Source organism: Talpa europaea, assembly GCF_964194135.1.
Source record: "Talpa europaea genome assembly, chromosome: 6".
NCBI classification, from domain to species: Eukaryota; Metazoa; Chordata; class Mammalia; order Eulipotyphla; family Talpidae; genus Talpa; species Talpa europaea.
The window spans coordinates 54,038,294-54,056,449 of NC_140072.1; the positions used below are offsets into that span (position 1 = coordinate 54,038,294).

The 18,156-nt window shown below is 48.6% G+C and overlaps 1 protein-coding gene across 3 annotated transcripts; it reads left to right on the forward strand.

The window, feature by feature from the left end:
- Nucleotides 1–1,990: 1,990 nt before the first annotated feature.
- LOXL3 (lysyl oxidase like 3) lies at nucleotides 1,991–18,032 on the forward strand (the record flags this gene model as incomplete). Of its 3 annotated transcripts, XM_084234550.1 has the most annotated exons (15): nucleotides 1,991–2,303; nucleotides 4,606–4,769; nucleotides 5,382–5,596; nucleotides 12,180–12,236; nucleotides 12,840–12,899; nucleotides 15,058–15,277; nucleotides 15,492–15,672; nucleotides 15,786–15,940; nucleotides 16,190–16,357; nucleotides 16,492–16,654; nucleotides 16,882–17,125; nucleotides 17,224–17,339; nucleotides 17,417–17,553; nucleotides 17,662–17,773; nucleotides 17,959–18,032. In XM_084234550.1, the coding sequence occupies 15 exons, from the start codon at nucleotides 1,991–1,993 to the stop codon at nucleotides 18,030–18,032; spliced, it is 2,379 nt and encodes a 792-aa protein (XP_084090676.1). The 3 variants fall into 3 exon arrangements, with proteins under 3 accessions (XP_084090676.1, XP_084090677.1, XP_084090678.1); XM_084234551.1 differs by lacking the exon at nucleotides 12,840–12,899; XM_084234552.1 differs by lacking the exons at nucleotides 12,180–12,236; nucleotides 12,840–12,899.
- Between the last annotated feature and the right edge of the window lie 124 nt (nucleotides 18,033–18,156).

The window sequence follows — 18,156 nt, forward strand, 5'->3', positions numbered from 1 at the left end:
CGGCCTCAGTTCCCCGCCGGGGTCCGCCCCCGGCCCTGCGGGCTGTTTACTCCACGGAGCCGGGGCGAGGGGGAAGGGCTGGGGGCCGGGGGCTGAAGGCCTCCCGGAGCCCGGGGCCGAGCCGCGGCCTCCTGCCGCCAAGGGGCCACCGCCCGGGCCGGTCGTCGGCCCCAGGGCTCCTTGCGGGCCCAGCTCCCTGGCCGCAGCTGCGCGGGCCCCGGGCCGCGGGAAAGAAAGCGTCTTTGAGCGGGGCTGGCGGCGAGGGGTGGAGTGGGGCGGGGAGCAGGGGGAGCGGCGGCCAGCTCCGCGGGGGAGGGGTGGGCCCTGACGGAGGAGGGAACTGGCCAGGCTGGAATCCAAGGAGAAGGCGGAATGTGGGAGGGCTCCGGGGGACGTGGGAGGGACGAACAGAGAGGGGGGAGAGAGGGGACTCCAGTCCCCCTGGCCGAGCACTTTTTTTTTGCAAGTCCTGAGACTGTTCTCCAAGACCAAGGCTTTTCTCCCAGCCTGTAGGGCTCCGCTCAGCCAAAGGTAGGGAGAGGCACGCTGCTGGCGGCGGGAAGGGAAGCCGCGGATGTCGAGGATGGTGGAGGGACCAGGGAAAAGGAGTGATATGAGAGGGAGTAGAGGGGAAGCCTACCAGCTGCGGTTTTATTATTGTCAAAGAAGAGTAAGATATTAAAAGCGCGGAGAGAGGAGCCAGATGTCTGCGGGAGAGGGGACGGCAGAGTGTTCCAAATAGGGCAGCAGGGAATGCCCAGAGCCTGGGGGCCCCTCTGCGAGGCCCCACCCCTGGGCCCCCAAGCCTAACTGTCTTCAGAACAAACCTTTTCTGTTGGGTTGTTTATCAAACTTGGGGGTAGCATGTTTGTGGAGGGGGGGAACCCCTCACTGTAGAGGGGCTGTTCTCAGTCCCAGACTGCGGGAAGGCCTTGTCTGAGGGGCCAATAGGCGGCCTGGCTTCCCTTCCCATTGCCCCATGACAGCAGCGCGATGTTGGCAGGAGGCTTGGACAATCCCACTTCCCCCCACTACCACCACCCCCGCCTGAGGTCTGGGCCCCTTGACCCTGCAGGCCTGTGACAGCCTGAGAGCTGGCTGGGGTGTGCACCGTTTCTCCTTGCATTCTGGTCTCTGCTCTCTCTGCCTCAGAATCTGCCCAGATAGGACACAAGGCTTGGCTCTCATTAAGAGGTGACCTGAGATGCTAGGATCTCCTAGGCCTCTCTCCCCAGTCGGAAGCCGGCTTCTGCCTGACTGAATAGGGTTATCCGTTCCTTGGCTTCTGTCCATCTCACTCTTCCTCACCTTTGTTGTCTGTCTCCATCCCTCCTTAGTTTTGTGTGTCTGGTTCTCTCCCTCACCTTCTCTCCATCTTGGACATTGTGTTTCTCTGTGCTGTCTTTCTGTTTGGCTCTCTTTCCTCCCCAGTTTTCCTTTCTCTCACATCCTGTCTGTCTGGGTCTTTCCCTGTAAGTGTCTCTTGCTCAATTTCTTATCTATTTATCTCGACCACTCTTTGATTCCTGGTCTCTAATCACTGCCTTTTGATCTCTGGATCTCTTAGACTGGTGAGTAGGGGTGATGGAGGTTATGATCACAAAACTAAGAAACACCTTATGAGCTATAACAACTAACAGAGTTTTATCTTTTACAAAAGGGACAATTACAAAATTGTCCTTTTACAAAAAAGACAATCTCTCCTCTTCTCTCCACCCTTCTCCTGCCCTCCCCTCTCCTTCCCTTTCCCTTCTTCCCTCCCCTCTCCTCCTCTCCCAACTCTGGGTCTCTCAGCGTGTGCTCCTTTGACTCTGTTTCTGCTCTTAATTTAGTGTGTTTCTCCCTCGCTGTCTCTTAGTTCCTGGATGGGTCTCTTGCACTGTCTGTTCTGGTCTTACTTGCTGTCATTTTTCCTCTCAGGAGCTCTGACTCTGGGCCTGACTCAACCTAAGTTTCTCTCACACACTCTCTCTGGCAGGCCTTCCCTGCCATGCGACCTGTCAATCCCTGGCAGTGGAGCCCATTGGGGCTGCTGCTATGCCTGCTGTGCTGCTCGTGTCTGGGATCTCCATCCCCATCCACAGCCCCAGGGAAGAAGACTGGGAGCCAGGGGCTGCGGTTCAGGCTGGCCGGATTCCCCAGAAAGCCCTTTGAGGGCCGAGTGGAGATACAGCGAGCTGGTGAATGGGGCACAATATGTGATGATGACTTCACACTTCAGGCCGCCCATGTCCTCTGTCGGGAACTGGGCTTTACAGAGGCAACAGGCTGGACCCACAGTGCCAAATATGGCCCTGGAACAGGTGAGCAGTTCTCCAGACATAGCCTCAGTATTGCCTGTGTTCAGGAAGAGGGAAATCAGAATGGCACAGCCACAGGGACACGGGACACCAAACTCATAGGTGACATACTAATCAATATAGTCTCTTCAGAACTGTGTGACCTTAGGCTGCTTAATGTCTTTTCTGAATCTCAGATGCCCCATGTGCAAAATGATCGCATGCTTTCTAATTTGCATTCTGATACAAAAATAGGACTCCACAAAGCCATGTGCAAGGATACCCCTAATACAGGTGAGCCCTGTACAATTTAAATATAGCTGCTTTCATGGGAGCTGAGAGCAGGTACATGATGTCTGGATGTCCTGAATCCAGAAGGGATCTCAGATACTGCAGCTGACAAAATCAGATAATAGGCCAGAAGTAAAAGCAACAAACTAGAACTGAATGAAAGCAAGCACAAAGTCCAGGCCAAGTATAAATGTGAATTGCAATTGGGTTTAGGAGCAATTCTCAGACCTGGGGGTCCTTGCCCTGTGAGATCCCACATGATGTCTGGATGTCCTGAATCCAGAAGGGATCTCAGATACTGCAGCTGACAAAATCAGATAATAGGCCAGAAGTAAAAGCAACAAACTAGAACTGACTGAAAGCAAGCACAAAGTCCAGGCCAAGTATAAATGTGAATTGCAATTGGGTTTAGGAGCAATTCTCAGACCTGGGGGTCCTTGCCCTGTGAGATCCCACCGTGGGATAGATAGACAATAGCTGGTATAGTCTGCAGCTGATCCCTCAATTCCCATTGGTTAGACCCTTCTGAAAAAAAAAAGTCACTTGTACATGCCACATTTTAGCCCATGAAAATGAAATACTTTCAGCGGAAAGATACCCAGATATGAAAGACTAGAAGATAAGTTGTTGAGGTTTATTTATGTATTTATTTTTGCATAGAAGAACTGGGGTATAGACCAGAGGTGTGGGGGAGGGGGGTGAGAGGATTCACCAGAGACAGTGGGGAGCAGAACAAGAAGATTTACTGAAATATACTGGTAAGGGGAACAGCAGGTGAGACAGGAGAGGTCTGCAGCTTGGTATGTGGGCTAGATCCCAGGCCAGGGATCGAACTCAGGGTCATAGAGGTGATAGCACTGAGACTTAAGCCCTAGGCCACCAGGGAGGCCTGTGAAACATAAGTTTCAAGGAGGAGTAGCTGAAGAAATCAGGGATGTTCAGTATGAAAAGAAAAAGGTTTGCAGGGTCCTCCCTGGTGGCACAAGAGGTTAAGCTACAGCACTATGAAGCTATCTGCAGCCACTGCAGCACAAGTTCGATCACTGGCCAGGGAGGTGACCCATATGGCACAGCAGACGTCACTGGCTGCTCCCTGCAGCAGTGTATTTCAGTAGCTCTGTCTGTTCTGTTCTCCACTCTGTCTCTGGTGAATCCTCTCACCCACTCCCATTCTCACTCCAGTTCTTGTATGCATAAATAAATAAATCTTAAAAAAAAGAAAAAGGCTTGCACAGCAATTACATGATGTTTGTCTTAAAATGTGAGGCTAGACATACAGGATAGACAAGTATTTTTCTGGACTTTGATGGTTCCAGCAGCCTGGTGGGTCAAAAGGTAGGTGTCCCAGCAGAAGCTGCATTCTTTCAGTATATTCATGAAGGGTTCCTGCACTTTGGCTGGGACAGATGACTTTTGAGGGCCCACCCAATTCTGAGAGGAATTCAGTGATACTCATTTCAGTATGGTCCAGGGGGAGAAGAACTAGAGGCAACACAGCAGCAGAGAGGGCAGGTGCACAGGAGAATGTGAGACTGAAGTGAAAGGAACTTAGATTTCTAAGTCTCCCAAGTGGTTCAAGCCCTTAAAGCCCCATGCTGGGCTGTGTGTTCTTAGGCAAGTTACTTAATGTCTCTGAAACCCAGCTTCTTTATGTGAAGTAGTGATAATATCTTCTGGCAGCTCTGCTCTAAGAATGATCACATATGTAGGCCTAACACACAAGGTTCTTGATGAAGTATAGCTATTACGGAGTGGGTTAAGACTGATCAGTGTTGACTCTTGTTTTTTTATTCACCCTACCAAATTCTTGAGCATCCTCAGATCACTACCAACCTCTATCCATCCTGTGCCCCACTTCCTATTCCCTTCCAGGGCCCCCTGTCCCATCCCTACCCATTATCTTACCAGAAAAATCAGATCACCATGGCCAGATGTGAGGCCTCATCACCACTGCCAGATGTGAGGCCAACATCCCCATCACTCCCTCATCCTACTTTCCCAAGCCTGTCTGTCCCCTCCTCTCCCACCTCCACAGGCCGCATCTGGCTGGACAACCTGAGCTGCAGTGGGACTGAACAGAGTGTAAATGAATGTGCCTCCCGGGGCTGGGGAAACAGTGACTGTACCCATGATGAGGATGCTGGGGTCGTCTGCAAGAACCAGCGCCTCCCCGGCTTCTTGGACTCCAATGTCATCGAGGTCTGCAGTGCACACACACACAAACACACAATCACCCAGGATCACCAGAGAAGGCTGTGGGGTGGTTATATGTAGTAAGAGACACTGGAAGGAAGGGGATCATAAGCCCCATGGGATAATCAGGATTGATGGGAGGTTGAGGGGTGGGACTGGAGCATATGATGGATACTGTAAAGTCCAGGTTTGTTCTAGCACTAGCATTCAATCTATTAAACCTGGCGTTAAACTCCGACTTTGTTCTCCCAGGGCATCCTATGCTCTCTCTCTCACCTCACCTACTCTACTGAAACATCTCCCTTCTTTCTCCTCCACCTCAATACCACTTCTATGTAATGCTCCCATATACTCCAAGCAGAATTGCTTGCTCCTCCCTCAGCGTCTTCAGCACCCTTGGTCATTTCTCAGAGCACAGCAAGGCCTTCTCTTTCCTGGCTGCGGGGAGAGCCCGCACTCCAGCGGGCACACCACGGAAGGCAGGCACACATCACTCAGGTCTCAGGCCCATCTCCGCTACAGGGTTGACAGCGAACACAACCAGGGTTCCTTAAGGTGGCAAGGACAAATGAAAGGTGCTACTGGGATTCCTTCCTCTGCTTGTGGTCCCATCCCCAGGTAGAGCATCACCTGCAAGTGGAGGAGGTGCGACTTCGACCTGTTGTTGGGCGGGGCAGGCGACCCTTGCCCGTGACAGAAGGACTCGTTGAAGTCAGACTCCCCGACGGCTGGTCGCAAGTGTGTGACAAAGGCTGGAGCGCCCACAACAGCCACGTGGTCTGCGGGATGCTGGGCTTCCCCAGCGAAAAGAGGGTCAACACGGCCTTCTACAGGTGAAGGGATGCGGGCGCTGAACGGAGCAGGCTGGGGCTGAGAGTTGCCCACTAAGGAATGCAGTTGCGAGAGTCTCTGCGAGGGCCCGGGGCGCTGGGGGAGCCCAAGGCTCTGGAATAGTGGGAAAATGTGGAGGCCACTGAGGAAATGGAGCTTAGACATCTCGAAGGACCGTGAGGGCTCCCTATGAGTGGGTCTGCGGTGGGGCCGGTGAGACGCCGGCCCTTTGGGGTGCGGCGCCCGGAGGACGGGTGTCGGCGGGTCGCGCTGGGTGCGGTGACGCTCTCGGTCGGCAGGCAGAGGGACCGGCCCCGGGCGCCCGCCGCGCCCCGCGAAGCCACGCCCCGCGCCCTGCGGTCCGGCTACGGCGCCGGCGCAGCCCCCGAGGCACGAGTTCTGGGGGGCGCGGGGGCGGCGCCGGGGTGTGTCCCGCGCTGGGAGGCCGGCCCCGCCCGTGGTCCCGGCCGCCCGGGAGGCGCGGCTGTGAGCGCGCAATTCCCGGGACTCCTGAGCGAGCTTTCGGGAATACCCCTGGGCAGAGGCGCGGGCCCTCTCCGTCTGCCCTGCGGCGCGGGCGTAGGCGCCGGCCTCCAGAATAAGCAGTCCCACTGGTGAGCGGCACGGCGCTGTGCTGACAGCATCTGGCTTCCCTGGAGGTTCTGATTTGGTCATTTTGAGAAACAGACGTTGGGAGCCTTGGAAATCTTTACAGTCCCTCTCTAATCTATTTTGCAGGCTAAAAATGCTGATTTTCTTTAGCTCTTCCGTAGATCAATTTTGCAGAAAGATCACTTGACTTGTAAGCAAACTTCCACCGAAAACACTACTTCAGATATCGTCGGTTCGGGACAGGGTTTAGTAGAAATGTTTGACGGTGACTAAATTAGCCTGCTTAGATTTTGCATCGTCTTTTGTTGAGGCGGCATCCCACTGCTTGTACTGAATTTGTAATCACCTGAAACCAGCTCAGGTCTTCCATTATCCTTGATACTGCTACTGTGGCCTGTTTGAACCTATATCTATGTCGCGTATACCCTGTTAAATTAGTTTTGGTATGTCATTAATAAGTCATGGTGATCTAATGATATCTCGAATATTAACATTATTTCCATCTGTGGTCCCTCCCAGCCTCCTCTGCTCAATAGACATGATAGTTATGCCTTCTGGGTTCATCAGAGTGACCGATAAAATGGTTGAAATGTTTTGAAACCAAAGTCTAACTCTTCTCAGGAAAAGTTCCTCATACATCAAGCCTTTAATCATTAGTTGTGAAATGTTTTTTCAACCAATAGGGAACAAATTTAACACTATAATGATGTAGCACTATTTTACTATTTTATCTATAATAAAATGGTGGGAGGTTTTCTTAGTCTTTGCTAAACTTCAGATATACTGTGTTCTCTACTATTCTGCAGGCAGCCAGTCTTATCCAAAAAGGAAATCATGGTGTTTTAACTGAGCTAGTGTTTAGTGATAGCCTTTTATTTATTTTTTTAATATCCTTTTAGTTCTTTAAAGGTTACCTTTTTCCCTCTAAATGTACACAAACTTTCTATTTAATCACTTATTCTACAATATTAATTACCTGTACATTGTGTTTTTTTCTTTTTGAAATTCAGTACATTATCTAATCTCCAATCTTTTTCCATACTTGCTCACATTTCCTTTGCCTCTGAAATATATCTGAGAATTCTCTGAGCCCCAAGACTTTATCTGCTCTATAGACTTGGAATATTTTTAAACAGCTATATGTTGTGCTCCTTTACTGTTTTCTATCTTGGAGCTATATTTCTTTCTCTTTGCTTGTTCTTCACCTTTCCTAATCTAAACACCAGATTCTGAAAGATTAGTAGGGTTTAAATAGCAGGCATTCCAAGTGAAGAGCATAGCATGAACAGAGATGTAAAGATTCACACAATATTCATTTATTCAGTGCTTACTGTGAGCCAGGGACCGTTGTAGACACTGGGCATCCAATAGTGAACAAAACAGGCAAAATTTCTTGATTCCATGGGCTAGAGAGGAATCAGGAAACAAGTAAAGTTATAAAATGTAAGAACGGCCAAAAAAAGTGAAATGAATAAAAATAGAGCAGAGGCTAGGAAATGGGAGTAGGATTGCAGTTTGAAAGAGAGTGGTTAGAGAAGGCCTCTTTAAAAGGCTTTAAAGGCTTGATGTAAGAGGTATCATTTGAAAAGAGATTTAAAGGAGGAGAGTATACAACTATGCAGAAATCTAGAGGAGCATGTCCAGCAAGAGGGATCATAACTGAAAAGATTGTGGGGGTGGGCAAGGAAAGGAGAAGGCATCTTGGAATGGTCTCGGAGGCCACTGGGGTTGGAACTGAGTGAACAAGGGAGAAAATGATAAAAGATGTTCTATAGTAGGAGATAAGGAAAGGATAAGAAGCGAGATCATATAGGCCTAAGACTTTGGTTTTTTACTCTGTGTGAAATAAGGTTTTGAGCAGAGGTGTGACACAATGGCCTCATTTTTAAAGTATAACTTTGTTTAGCCAATAGGGGAGGCAGTAGAATCAAGGAAGTGGGGAGGGGTGATAACATACATTTGTGTGGAGATTCACACCTATGAACCTATCCCACTAACACATGTAGTGTTATAAGCCACATTACCTTGAAAAACAATTATTTTTTAAATTTTTTAGAAAAGGAGGCAGGGAGGTTAACTGGAAGGTTATTGGTTCCTAAAAGCCAAGTATACAAAGTGAAAGGTGACCGTGATCGTGAAAGTAGTGAAAAATTATCAAATTCTTCATCTAGTAAAAAGTAGAATTGACAAGATTTGCTTATAGAGTCAGTGTGGCATGAGGGGAATAAAGGATCAATCCAAGATCTTTTCTTTGAGCCAGGTAGGAGTCCGCTTCATTTGATAAGGAAGACAGTGAGTGAAGCATGTTTTGTGTAGAGATGGAAGTGTGTGTATCTTTTGAACTTGTTTTTGGCTCTGTTAAATTTGTGAGTTTTTTTTAAAGATTTATTTTATTTATGCATACAAGAACTGGGGTACAGGCCAGAAGTGGGGGGAGGGCAGTAAGAGGATTCACCAGAGACAGAGTGGGGAGCTGAACAGGCAGATTGACCGAAATACACTGCTGAGGGAAACAGCGGGCGAGGTAGGAGAGGTCTGCTGCGCCATGTGGGTAGCTCCCTGGCCAGCCGGGGATAGAACTTGTGCTGCAGAGGCTGCGGATAGCTTCATAGTCTGGGACTTAGTCTCCCTTGTGCTACCAGGGAGGCCCATATTGGAATTTCTTACTGAGTCTGGGATATGAAGGCTGGAGAAGGAGATGTATTAATTACAGATGTCATTTTTAGCAGGAAAGAGATTACAGGAGTCCTGGAAGTTTCAGTGGAGATATATTACAGATCTTTAACAGGGCAAGTCAGACAAGAGCATTCTCACAGAAAATATAATTATAAAGGATAGGCAAGATAGTTAGAAACAAGTCTGCTTTTCTTAGAAAAGAAGACACATCTGCTAGCTTTTAGAGGAAATAAGATTTAGGGAATAAGAAAGTCAGAATGTAATGTACTTGTCGTTTTAAAATTTGGTTTGGTTCTGCCCTAGAACCTGTCAAAGTTGAGAATTTAGAAGAGGAATGGGATGTATATATACTTGAGCCATTTACTTTACTGTTCTTTTGCAGGCAAAGAAAATGAGGTTCTAAGAGCTTAAGTGCTGTTTAAAAAGCCACTCTTAAAAAAGCCAGTTCAGTTCATTTCAGTTTGACAGATATTTATTGAACTTCTGCCATTTGCCAGGCACTGAGCAAGGTGCTGAGAATACAGCAGTGATGAGAGAGGTCAGGCACCAGGTTGTAGAAGACCTATTGGCTATGTTAAAGAAGTAGGTCTTAGGCTTCCCTTGTGGCACAAGGTTTTAAGACACAACCTATGAAGCTATCTGCAGCCTCTGCAACACGAGTTCGATCCCCAGCCAGGGTGCAACCCACATGACACAGCAGACCTCTCCTGACTCGCCTGCTGCTCCCCTCAGCAGTGTATTTCAGTCAATCTGCCTGTTCTGTTCCCCACTCTGTCTCTGGTGAGTCCTCTCACCCTCCACACCTCTGGCCTGTACCTCAGTTCTTGCATGCCTAAATAAATAAATCTTTTTTAAAAATGTAGGTCTTTATGATAAAAGTACTGGGCAACTACTCTTAATAAGGAGGACTGTGAGAGGACATGATCTCTGGCTCCAAAATGTCATTTTGACTGCATTTCTGAGAATGTTTTGGAGAAGAGCCATAATAGAAGGACTGAAGGGAACAACACTAACAAGATTTGGCCATGGATGACTTTGAGGATCGAAGAAGAAAAAAGGGTCATGGTTGACTCTCAGGTTTCTGGAGTAGATTTTGTTTAGAAAATTAGGATTTGTGGTTTGGGTCCTACATTACATTTAAGATATCTAAGTAGGAACATCAAGAGGGCAATGGAATATCCAAAGTTGATAGAGTTAAGTTGGATGAGAACATATAAAGAGAAAATACAGAGTGAAAAAAAAGGAATGCCTAAGAAAGAGCTCCAAAAATTTAAATAACTAAATAAAGGAGGAGCTCGAAAAGAAGGCCAAGAAAGAACAACCAGAATTAGGAAATTAAATTAGGCCAGTAGTGTTATGGGCACCAAGGAGGGAGAGAGAGAAGAGTAGCATCAGATGCTGCCAAGAGGCCATTAAGATGAAGACCGAGAAGTGTCTACTGGATCATTATTGTGAGTGGTAGGTGAGGAAACCAGAAAGGGGTTAATTAAAGAATGAATGGGAAGAGAGCAGATGGAGATACTGAGTATTGACAACGCTTGAAATTTTTTTTGGTGGGCTGAAGGGTATGTATCAATAATATTGGAGGGTGGGTGGAGATTTCAACATGTTTAAAAACTCAACTGAGAAGGAGAAGGTTGCGCAAGTTCTCAACTGAAGAGAGAAAGGGACCATAGGGGTAGAATTCAGGAACATTTGGGGGTAGTGGCCTTAGAGAAGAGAGATGACTGAAATGAGAAGAGCTTGTGCAGGTGTAGGTTTCCATGTCTGATTGTTAAAGAAATAAATGGTAGGGGAAACAAGCACATTTGTGAATAAAATAATGTAAATCAAGATATATAAATAAGAACCAGTTCCACAATATTGCCTATACTATACCATATAAAACATAATATACTATACCATATAAAACATAGCCATAAGGTCCATAAGGACCTTATAAGGTCCTTAAATAACTTAGGAAAAGAAATATTTCAAAATTCATGAAAATACTGCATTTTTCTGAGTACTACTCTAGATTGGAGCTCAAGGTAAAAACTCTGGATTACTGTTGAAAGAAGGTGCCAGGGCCATCCATTTTAGACATGTTTGAGAAAAATACATGTGAAGGAAAAGTTTCACACCATATCTATAAGATGAAAAGTTTTAAACTCTTAGTAATGCTTTAGGGAAGGAAACTGAGAGCTACTATAGCCTCATTGTTAGGAATGTTGCCCCTACTGGATATTTTGGCAAAAAGACCCACTAAATACATCCTGAGGAAGAAGCCAGGGCAGGAGATGCCAAACAGCATCAGCCCTGTTAAGAATTTATGTATTAAATTCCTAGTGTATCTGTATATAGTATATTACATCCAAATGTGATTCCTCAAGAGAAACTGCAGAGTAGTTTGTTCAAGGGAAAGATAGTAGTTTGTTCAAGGGAAGGATAACCAACATGATAACAGGGAATTCCATACATTTATATGAACAAAGAAGACCTGCATTCAACGATATGTAGTTGGACAGGAGAGAGAGGTCAGAGTTAGTCTTTAAAATCACATGGTGAATGAAAGGAGTAACATCTATTTTCAGACAGTATGTTTAAGGTAACTTCTTGAAGAATGAAATAGCTCAAATATTTAGGCCAATTAAAAAGAAATAAGGTTTTAGCATTTATTTTTAGAACTCATCGGGAACTTTAAATTGGGAAATGAGCTCAGTTTGTGAATGACCACAGCATATGGGATTTAAGTTGGCCAGAAAGGGTGCTCTCATCCTAATCAACCTGGCCTATGCTCCCCAATCATCCCAACTAAACATCCTCAGTATCCCACCTGGGCCCTTGGTCCTGGTCCCTAGCCTCAGGCCTGAAAATGCCAGCAGCCAAAGAGCATCAAAGAATAAAATAAAAGACCAAGACAGTTCTCTCTCCTAGCCTGGTCAGTCTGTTGGTTCTAACAATCCTAACATCCTTCTACTTACACTTGTCCTCCCAATCCTCACCTCAGGTTTAGGTAAGCTCTACTATGGGCCAATGAGTCTTTACTCTCCATCTGTGTTAGCCTAGTTTCTGTGGAGCCTAAGTCCATGTCCTTCACTACTGCTCACCCACCTGGTGACATGCTCATGAAACTAAACAGCTGTGAAGGGGAGAGCCTTAGAATTCTCTGCTGTTAGGACATCCTCCCACTAGAAAACCTTTTGCTGTTGGGGGGATGGTGGCGGGGGCGTTAATCTTGCCCTTGTTCCAGCTGCACCAGTCTTCCCCACTTGCTTTTAGACTGATCCTGACTCTGCTATTGTCTTACCCTCACAGAAAGTTGAGGAAGCGAGCGGCCAAAACATCGGCCCGACGCCCCAAGTCCCTTGGAAGGTAATGGGGCAAGAGCCCCGGGACCTCCTGCTTGACCCCTGTGGCCCCAGGAGGTGGATGGATGGAAGGCAGCCTATCCATATCCATCCCAGAACCCAAGCTGATGAATTAGGGATGTGACTGGAAATGACTGTTCCAGGTTGGAGGGGAGGGGAGGCATGGGGTTGATCAAGCTTTGATCTCAAGGAGCACAAGGAAGAATATTGTAGGAATGGCTGAGAAGCCTCCAAGTCCTTATTCTTCCTTCCCTCCTCCCCCTACCCCAGCTCTGACTCCAGCCTCAGCCACCTGTGGTGCTTCTTCCCCTTCCCCTGCTCCTCACCTACTTTGATTTACCCGTATTCCCATCCTCTCTCCTCCCTTTACCTCTACACTTATTTCCTCTCCCTTGGTTGATATAATCAGATTTCTCATCACTGTGCAGCATGCATTCCTAAAATGTTGTAGGTTATCTGCAGCAGTGTAGGTGGAAAATCTGGCTCTTCCACACTTTGCATGAAGGGTCCTTCCTAGAAATAGGAAAAAAAATAATAACAACACTCTACCTTTTCTGGGCCACCTATCTAACCACTACCTTCACTAACTTCTTTCTTCTTTTTTCAGACCAATCACCAAACTTAAAGTCATACCCAAACCCCGAATGGGCAGGGGGCCAATCAAGAGGTAAATATAGTTGAAGTTGGGTGGAGAAGAGTGGGAGCATCTAGTGATGAGTTGGGGAAGTGGGCTATGGTCAGGAGGGGTTTAAAAGAGGCCTCCGAAAAGGTAAAAGCAGCAGCAATTACAAACCACCTTCCAGATGAGTCACTAACACATAAAGTAAGGATGGCCCTTATGTTGGTCTCTGTGTTGGAATTATGGCCTTATGCTGGAATTGTGCTCATCACAGGATTTTTTTTTAAATCTCAATTGAAGTTTATCCACTGATTACCCTTGTTCCACAGGCTTATTTATTCCCTTCCCCTTCTCCCCCCGCCGGGAATCCTAGTAGATACTCTGGCAGTTTTTTCCTTCAGACACCACAGTTACCTCTCCCCTGAGAAGTTAAGTTTCCCATTCTACCTTTACCTGATTACTATTTTTTAAATGCTACCTGCTTTGAGGTGAGACTCCAGGTCTTCTCTGGAAACCTTACCAGGAGTGGATTCAGATTGACAGTCCCAGTCTTTCTGGCCCAGTAACAGCCAGCTCCATCATTTTCCTCCTGGGTTCTTTCAGAACCCAAGGGAATAGAAAGCTTCCAATCCCGTGATCAATCTCACTTCTGGTCAATCTCACTTCCAAAGGCCATCTGCATATGAAAAACCTCCCTCACAACTTCTTCAGCAGTGACAGAGGCAGAGAAAGCATCCCTTCCATTGTCCCCTCTGCTCTTCAGCACCTTCAGGGATCAGTCAGTGGTCCCCCTTGGTATTCCTCAATCCCCAGTCCCTCCTCTGTGGCTTCAAAGGAGCTTGGAATTTGAGGGTGGTGTTGTGCCCTCCTGGTTTGGTGTCATCTTTGCCCAACATGGCCACACTCTGGCTTTCCCTCAACCCACAATGAAGTGCACACTGTCAGTTTTTACTTTATTAGTTATGGGGGATGGGGGGGGGAGTACAGGAGAGAGATGTCTTTTTCCTGCCATGGCCTCTTTGACTTTTATTTTCAGCCAAACAGGACTTTGGGAGAGTACCTGATCTCTTTGAACTTCAGAATCCACTTACCCTGAACTTCCAAAGGTATTCTGTAAAGTCTTCAGGCTTTGTTTTGTTCCTAACTTCTTCTCTGTGTCTTCCTAGTCAGTGGCTTCCCTCCTCTGACATTAAATGATGGGGCACATTACTCCAACAACCCGCACCAAACCAGCCTCACCCGGTTCCCTCCTCTCTGGCTCAAACCAGCTGTTCTGGAAAGGATGTACTCCTCTCCTCACAAGCCTTCCTGCAATCGCTCTTTCTGTTGGTGTCAATAAATAAATTCTCATTCTCTCAAGCATCTCTCTGCAGTGTTTCCAGGCTCTACCAGCTCTATTTTAGTCCCGTGTTCCTGCTCTGGAAACTAGAATGTTCTTTCTGTTATATTTCAAAAACACAGAAGCATGGACTACTACATTCAAGATTGGCTCAGCTTAGGTCTGGGGATAGCTTTACCATTCTGGTGTTCATATTCATGCACTGTCTCTGGTCATCAGGTCCCTCTAATGTTTGTCTCTCTTGCATTGATACATCTTCATTCCTGCATATGCCAGTCCATCTCTCCCGTGTCTACCATCTAGTCTGTTTTTTCCATAACTGCCCATCATACTCTGGCCTCTGAGAAGCCACTTAGACCCAGGACTGACTTATGCCTTTGTATCCTGACTCATTCAGCTATTTCAGTCTCAGTATAATAGAAGGATCTGCTCACACTGGCTATTCGAACTTCCTGTTTGTGTCAGCCACTCCCTCCCTCCCCTCTCTTCCACTGGGCCACGCTGGCTTCCCGTTCTCTTTGCACAGCAGCATCAGCCTCAGCCTCCATTAGGGCCAGCAGCCTGAAACCATATGGAGCAAGGTTTCTGTCAGGCAAGTCAAGACTAGTCATCCTTCCCACAGGGCTCTTCTGCTGCAGAAGGTCCCCAAGGACCCCCATCTGAGTAACCTAGGCTGCACTTTCAGCTCAGAAACTCACCATTCCCTCTGTCTTTCAGAGGGAAATGTAGCAGAAAGAGAGGAAGAAAATGGGATCAAGTGGTCATGAAAGGCTGGGGGATGGTGGAGGCATGGAATGGGAGGAGGGCTGTGGGCGGAGAGGCAGGAGCATTGTTTTACCATACTGTACCCCACTCCTGTCCCCCCAGGCTGCTGGCCCAGCGGCAGCAACACTCCTTTGGTCTGCATGGGGTGGCATGCATGGGCACGGAAGCCCACCTCTCCCTCTGCTCCTTGGAATTCTATCGAGCCAATGACACCACCAGGTGCCCTGGGGGGGCCCCTGCGGTGGTGAGCTGTGTGCCAGGCCCTCTCTACGCAGCATCCAGTGGCCAGAAGAAGCAACAACAGTTGAAGCCGCAGGGGGAGGTGTGTTGAGACAGTGACTATTACTTTGCCCACCCCAGGTGGAGAACCCCTTAGCCTAACCAAATCAAACACAGTCCTGACCTTTGAGGCCAGAGAAGCCTTGTAGGGGGTGGGCCAGTGACCTGAAAACACCCCCTCCCTCCCACCAGAATCTGATTCCTCTCCCAGGTCTACTGTGTCCTCTCCGTGCTGTTCACAGTGTCTCTCTCTATAGGCCCGAGTGCGTCTAAAGGGTGGGTCCCATCCTGGAGAGGGCCGAGTGGAAGTTCTGAAGGCTGGCACATGGGGCACAGTCTGTGACCGCAAGTGGGACCTACATGCAGCCAGTGTGGTGTGTCGGGAGCTGGGCTTTGGGACTGCTCGAGAGGCTCTTAGTGGTGCCCGCATGGGACAGGGTGAGGAGATGGAAGGGGGAGGGAGAGGGAAGGAAGAGATACATTCCTGAGGGGTAGATTCCTTGGGAAGGAGATCCAGTTACAACCTCCTGATCCTTGACCTCTGACCCTAGGTATGGGTGCCATCCACTTGAGTGAAGTTCGATGCTCTGGACAAGAACCCTCCCTCTGGAGGTGCCCCCACAAGAACATCACAGCTGAGGATTGTTCCCATAGCCAGGATGCAGGCGTTCGATGCAACCTGCCCTACACTGGGGTAGAGACAAAGGTCAGTTGTGCTTGTGCTTTCCACCTTGGTTCAGGTATCTCGTAATTGCCCAGTCCTGCTCACGTTCTGCAGCAGTCTGATGATCGCCTCGCCCACTGCCCCAGACCCCTATCCTGCAGCTCTCACCTGATGCCACCACTTGCTAATCTTTTATGTGCCCCTGAATCACTCTTCAGCCACACACCAGCTCAGACTTCTACCATCCTGTCCCCCAAAGCTTCCCCCAGCATTTCTATTCTGTTAGTACAGATCCGACTCAGCGGGGGCCGCAGCCGACATGAAGGGCGAGTCGAGGTGCAAATAGGAGGACCTGGGCCTCTTCGCTGGGGCCTCATCTGTGGGGATGACTGGGGGACACTGGAGGCTATGGTGGCCTGTAGGCAACTTGGACTGGGCTATGCAAACCATGGCCTGCAGGTGAGTGGGAAGGAGGGGAGCCAAGACTATTACTTCCAAAGCATGTGTTTGAGGAAGAGGACTATGGAAATGAGTTCTCTGGCACAGGAGGACTGGATGGGGTGACCTTACAGAATACCTACCTATGTCCCCAGGAGACCTGGTATTGGGACTCAGGAAACATAACAGAGGTAGTAATGAGTGGAGTGCGCTGCACAGGGACGGAGCTGTCCCTGGACCAATGTGCTCATCACGGCATCCACATCACCTGCAAGAGGACAGAGACCCGCTTCACTGCTGGAGTTATCTGTTCTGAGAGTAAGTGAAGGATAGGATGACAGAAGCCAGGGAATGGAAACTCTAGGCCACCCCTTTGCAGGGAAGTAGGGAGCTGTAATCTGGGTGGGCACTTCTTCACCATGGTAAACCAGCCTCACATACTATCAGGGCAGGGCAGGGGGCGGGGGGGAAGGGGTGGAAGTACCCTCTTCTGTCCTTACTCCTCAGTAGTAACTTCTACCACTCTCCTTCCTTCCTCGGTGCAGCTGCATCAGATCTGCTGCTGCACTCAGCATTGGTGCAGGAGACGGCCTACATTGAGGACCGGCCCCTCCACATGTTGTACTGTGCTGCAGAGGAGAACTGCCTAGCCAGCTCAGCCCGCTCAGCCAACTGGCCTTACGGCCACCGGCGTCTGCTCCGATTCTCCTCCCAGATCCACAACCTGGGACGAGCCGACTTCAGGCCCAAAGCTGGGCGCCACTCCTGGGTGTGGCATGAGTGTCATGGGTGAGAGGGTAGAGGAGCAAGTAGAAGGGCAAAGCCACTAGGGATGGGGCAAGACTACTGGGGGCCAGGAGGAAATAGGGGTTCCCTTGTCCCCACAGGCATTACCACAGTATGGACATCTTCACTCACTATGATATCCTGACCCCCAATGGCACCAAGGTGGCTGAGGGCCACAAAGCTAGCTTCTGTCTAGAAGACACTGAGTGTCAGGAAGGTGAGTTGGGACCTAGCATGGACTACAGCATCTATCTCACAGCCTTTCCTCACACTGACATGTACCAATCCTTCCAGATGTCTCCAAGAGGTATGAGTGTGCCAACTTTGGAGAGCAGGGCATCACCGTGGGTTGTTGGGATCTCTACCGACATGATATTGATTGTCAGTGGATCGACATCACAGATGTGAAGCCAGGAAACTATATTCTGCAGGTGCTTAGGGTCTGGATTTCCAGATGGCAAGTGGGAGGAGTGTTTATTGTAGACACCTTTGGATTTAAGAATTGCAGCTGGGTTAAATTGCGTTTCTCCCACTCACAGGTGGTCATCAACCCCAATTTCGAAGTAGCAGAGAGTGACTTCACAAATAATGCAATGAAATGTAACTGCAAATATGATGGACATCGCATCTGGGTGCACAACTGCCACATTGGTATTTGGTGGGAAAAGCAGCTTAGAAACACTGGGTGGAATAGGGAGATGGGCAGGACAGGCCTTCATTCTCTTCCCCCTAAGTTGTTTCTGCATCTTTCTGCCCACCTCCACACCTCCCTATTCTACCCACACTTCTCTACAATGGGTCTGTTTTCCAGCCCAAATCACCCATTCATTTTACAGGTGATGCCTTCAGTGAAGAGGCCAACAGAAGGTTCGAGCGCTACCCTGGCCAGACCAGCAATCAGATCGTCTGAGGTGCCACCACCTCCTCGGCAAACCACCACTGGCCCCTAATAGTAGGGGTCTGAGGCTGCCATTACCTCAGGAGCTTACCAAGGAACCCTAGATGTCAGCAGGCCCAAGCAAATATGTGCTATG